Genomic DNA, 5037 nt, shown 5'->3' with positions numbered 1-5037 from the left:
TACCTTCTGACTGTATGTACTGGACTGCTGACTCATGAATTTTTGAGAATTCATGCCCTGTCCACACTGGTGCAGATATTTTATAAAACAGAAACTTTCTCTGCATTTTGGCCTCTTGCCTCCATTTAAAAAAAAAAAACATTTTCAGTTGCAAAAACAGAGAAAAACAAATACTCCGGTATGTGTGCTTCTGTGTGGACAACGAAAACACAGATTAGAAACCAATGGAATCACACCTTGATTTGCCTGTGTGTTAGGGCTGTGCAATTAATCGAAATTCAATTACGATTTCGATTATTACACGCAACGATTACAAAAATTATGTAATCGAGAAAAAACGATTATTAATTTTGAGTTAATTCACGCGCACGCAAGCTACCATGAGCTGCTCTGCCCCGCCCCCCTCTAAGCTACTGCTGCCTGCTAGCCGACAGGTCCACCCTAAGAGGAAAGTTGTACCTAGCGGTCTGGAAAAATAGCAGGAGAATCGCAGCAGAAGTGCTTGGTAAACAAAAAAGGCAAGTCAAATTCAATTGTATGGAATCACTTTGGGTTTGATGAAGAGCAAAAACCCATTACGTGCAAAAAGTGTTTCGTAGTTGTGTCCGCACCGACCGGTAACACAGCAAACCTTTTTAACCATCTAAAGTTTAACCACCGTGACCTTTATCATAATCTTATGAAAAACTAAAACACATTAAAAAAAAACTCCGTCTACAACTTCGTCCGCAATGCAATCTTCAGTCTCCGAATCTCTTTACGCTGCAACTCCTGTATTAACCTAACCCTAACCTGTATAACCCTAACGTACGTCTTCTAGATGGCTGATGTATACAGAAGACCTTAACTGAAACCTCACGGCACGCCACTGAATTTACTATGTTTCATACTACACTGAACATACTTGAATTTATAATTTGCACTTTACGTGAGTTTTTTTTATTGCTCCAGTTCTATGGCAAGTCTAGAGCAGTTTAATTCCAGTGCACTATTTGTTTACAAAAGGAAACATACTTGAATTTACAGTATACTTATTTGCATTCAAAGATTTTTTTGTTTTGTACAAAAGTGAACATACTTTGTTTTAATGGTTAAAAGCTTTATTTATATTTAAAGAGTATATCTTACATTGTTTTGCAAGAAAAAAATAAACAACTTTAAGGTTAACAAATAATCGTTTTTAATAATCGTGATTTCAATTATTGCTAAAATAATCGTGATTATTTTTTTTTTCTATAATCGAGCAGCCCTACTGTGTGTATTGTTGGTTTGTGGAATGAACTTGCACCTGAAACATCAAATACAGCTGTATGAGTCACTGTATGACCTACAGCAGATCCCTTTGGGAGATGGACTAGTCCAGTAAAATCCACACAATGTAAAGAATAGACTTTGACAACCTTGAGCAATATGACAACTTTATAACTTGTTACTGTTTAATGTTCTGACAAACTAAAAATCTTATTTTCTGCTGCATCCAATGTTATCCACCATATTAACAGTTTAAAATCCAGCAGAAACAAAGACTGGTCTAAGTTTTTGCACCAGTTTGTAGGAGTTTTTGATATAGTATTTTACATTTTTTTTTTTTACAACAAAGATTGTGTGGACAGAATTTTTTTAAGGAGGGGAAAATACCTATTTAGAAAAACAAATATCCTTGTGTAGGCAATGCATTAAACAATAATACAAATAAATAAAATTTCAGGTCTGATGTTTCTAACGACAGGTAGTTACTGAGTTATTACCTAACGCCAGATGCCAGTGTTCTTGCAGAATCATCTGTATGTTCCTGCAGACAAGCTGGATGGCATAAACGGAGAATGACCAGCCTCCTACTATCAGCACATAAAAAGGGCTTTTCTGTAGAAGAAGCACATATAAAGGGTACAAAATTTAGCATAAGAATAGTAATTTCACCTTTAAAACTAGGCACATTTGTTGAAGTTACCTTCGGCATCAAGCGCGCCAACACAAAAAAGAGGATGATGAGGGAGGCAATCATTCCAGTGCTCATTCCAGCAGAGTAGTAGAAAAGCTGACTCCTTCATGTTATGGAAAAATTGATATTAGATAATATCACATCATCACAGGTGGAAATTAGCACTAGTGCTAGAACCTGGCACACTCCTTTTTAAGGTTAATGTATATTGTGCATTGTCCCTGTCTAAATAAATAAATAAATAAAATGAAAAAAAAAAGAAATCACTGCATTTAATTGTAACTTTGGAAGATAAATAAGAAAACATTACCTGCTGAGTGAGTCTGCAAAGATGAACAATGACGCCCCAGAGAGGAAGACCAGAAAGAGGTAAATATCAAACTCTGTAAAATGAATAAAACATTATGTAAGTTATGTCAAAACTTTATGTGAAGTGAGGTCACACAGTAATGTTTTGTACTTACTGCGAAGAGATTTGACGGTGTACTGAGTTTTATCAGCGGGGTCCACCCGGAAGCACGTCTTCTTACTGAACAGACTGATGTTAATGGAGGTTTCATTGTGCCGCTCTCGTAACCAGCCCTGAAACCAACCCCAGAAACTGAAGCGTTCCAGCTCCTGCAGTCGCTCTTCATCATCCACAGTTTGCACCTTGAACAGCTTTGAACTTGACACTCTGACCTTTAAAAAAAATACAAAATTAATAATTATCACTGACCCTACATACAGTCCATGCAACTTTTTCATAGTTTGGAGATTAGTTTATACAATAAATCATCTGGTGGGATATTACCTGAATTCTGGTCCAGGTGTGTCTCCAGTTTGGCACTATGGTGTTTTGGTAACAGAAACTGCTGGGCCCTGAGAAAACATAAACCTCACCATCTTGGAGATCAATAACAGGAGGCTTGTTACCTAGAGTTCATATGCAGAGACATGTCTGTTATTACAAGAGGCCATTGCATCACGTTTCCTTCTTTTATATAGTTTTTTTTTTTTTTTTTTAAAGTCACTCAAGGATAGTATTTCAGTTTGACTGTTTGAAAGGTCATGTCAGTACACAATACAGTCATGCATAAAACCAATGTGTTGCAGCAAGTATTTACAGTCATGACTATTAATATTCAGATATGTAGTTACAGCTTCTACTCCTCTTGAACAACTCTAAACATGCTTTATTAACACCCTTGCTGCAGGTGTTCATTCACATTTAGCCCCAAGAGATTTTACAGTTGTAAAGTTGGCCATCAAGTTTGCACAGCAAGATCTGTTTTCCCAAGATGCTTCAATTCATTTGGGTGGGTATGTGTTTATGGCACACAAACATGTTGAAACAAGAAAAACCTGTTGAAAACGTTTCTTAAACTTTGGAAAAGCAGATCAACAGTAATTTTGTGCATAGGGGTGTTCAAATAATGTCAATGTAGAGTAATAATTTGTTGCAATATAAATACAAAATAGGACTTAATCACAGAATTGGCTCACTAGTGTTAATGTTTGACGTTTTATAGTGGAAGTTTTGATGCAGGGTATTATATCTAATGTTATTAATTTGTCTTAGAGTAAACTCTTATGTCTGTGTCGTCATCTACCGTTCGTTTCAGGTGGTAAAGTGGTTTATTTAAACACAGGTGTGTGTTATTAATCAGTATAGTTAATGCTATCAAAGAGGTGTTAATTAGTATTCAAACAACCGGAGGGCGTGGTGGGCAAAAACAAAATAAATAAACGAATGATAAAAATCAAGTTTACCTCTAACAGATTTAGAAACGAAAAGACAGTCTGTATTAAACGGCATGTAAAAACATTCACTCATGAAATGCTATGGTGACCAAACGTAAAGTGACTTTTGTAGTTTCACTGCTTCAAAAACAACTCAAGCTAACATGAGTTAACCAGTGAAATTACTTGTTTGTTTTTTTTAGATTTTCATCTCACGTATTACATTTATACTGCTTAACACTGCTACTTACCCGTATACTGGTGTGAGGCTCGAGGTAAACACAGAAGCACAACCGTGAAAATAAATACATTTGCACATACAGAACAGAAACCGTTAATGATTTTCATGTGTCCCGCCATGATGAAAGCGCCACAGGCCGTTAAGTCCCTCCCTTTCCCCCTCCGCCTCTCCGTTGAGTTGCAGCTAGTCCAGCCAATCACAGACTTGCACCAGCAGTCGTGATCAGTGGTGTACGTTCAACGTCTCAAAGGTTTCTTATGTGTTCAGTGAAAGAGCTGCAGGTCTCTGTTGGAAGTGTTTAAACAAGTGTCAAACTCATTTTAGTTCAGGGGCCAGATGCATCTCAGTTTGACCTAAAGTGGGCTGGACCAGTAAACTAATAGCATAATAATTTATAAATAATGACAACTCCAAAATGTTCTCTTTGTTTTATACAAAAAAATTAAATTACAGTATGAAAATGTTTGCATTTACTTTCATTCATTCATTTTCTGAACCACGTCATCCTCAAGAGGGTCGGGGGGGGAGGGGGCTGGAGTCAGTCCCAGCTACCATCAGGTGAAGGCGGGGCACACCTTGGATGTGTCGCTAGGTCATTGTAGAACTGGCATAGAGACAAACATTCTCTCTCACATTCACACCTACAGGCAATTTAGACCTGAACCTGAACCAAACCTGAAATTTCTCAAGAAAAAATAATTGCAATTTTAACAATATTAGCCTCCGTCTATCAGTTACAAGTTGTATTACAAATTACAGATTGCAGTGGACCTCCAAAGGCACAAAACATTCAATAACAATCATCTGGAAATACAGAATATAGCATTTAACTTTAGGATCAATACAACTTGACTGTCATGTGTCTTATGTGTAATTTTTGCACTTGATGGGCCATCAAGGGATGAACTCTTTGGATGGCTGGTTGTGGCTCATGGGTCATATGTTTGACACCCCTGGTTTTAACAGTTCAGATAATGTTAAACATGTTATGTGATCAGTTGTTTGTCTTATGAGAAATACACAAAAATGCAAAAGTTATTGGAAGGGGGAGGGCATGGGCTTACCCATAAAAAAGGACAATTTAGGGATAACTTATGGTGAGAGCAGTGGCACAGAAAGGGTCCCCTGGGGC

The 5037-nt window shown here is 37.1% G+C and overlaps 1 protein-coding gene across 1 annotated transcript in view; it reads right to left on the bottom strand.

The window, feature by feature from the left end:
- Positions 1–4037, bottom strand: part of LOC115422968 (nuclear envelope integral membrane protein 1-like) — an 8462-nt gene extending 4425 nt beyond the window's left edge. The window contains exons 1-6 of the mRNA XM_030139626.1: positions 3916–4037; positions 2736–2857; positions 2407–2623; positions 2253–2325; positions 1952–2045; positions 1749–1863 (exon numbers count right to left, since the gene is read on the bottom strand). Of these exons, the coding sequence (XP_029995486.1) occupies positions 1749–1863; positions 1952–2045; positions 2253–2325; positions 2407–2623; positions 2736–2857; positions 3916–4024 (730 nt within the window). The 5' untranslated portion in view covers positions 4025–4037. The remainder of the gene's footprint in view (positions 1–1748; positions 1864–1951; positions 2046–2252; positions 2326–2406; positions 2624–2735; positions 2858–3915) is intronic.
- Between the last annotated feature and the right edge of the window lie 1000 nt (positions 4038–5037).

The sequence above is a fragment of the Sphaeramia orbicularis genome, chromosome 7 (assembly GCF_902148855.1).
Source record: "Sphaeramia orbicularis chromosome 7, fSphaOr1.1, whole genome shotgun sequence".
NCBI lineage: Eukaryota > Metazoa > Chordata > Actinopteri > Kurtiformes > Apogonidae > Sphaeramia > Sphaeramia orbicularis.
This window is presented reverse-complemented; position numbering and strand designations above follow the sequence as displayed.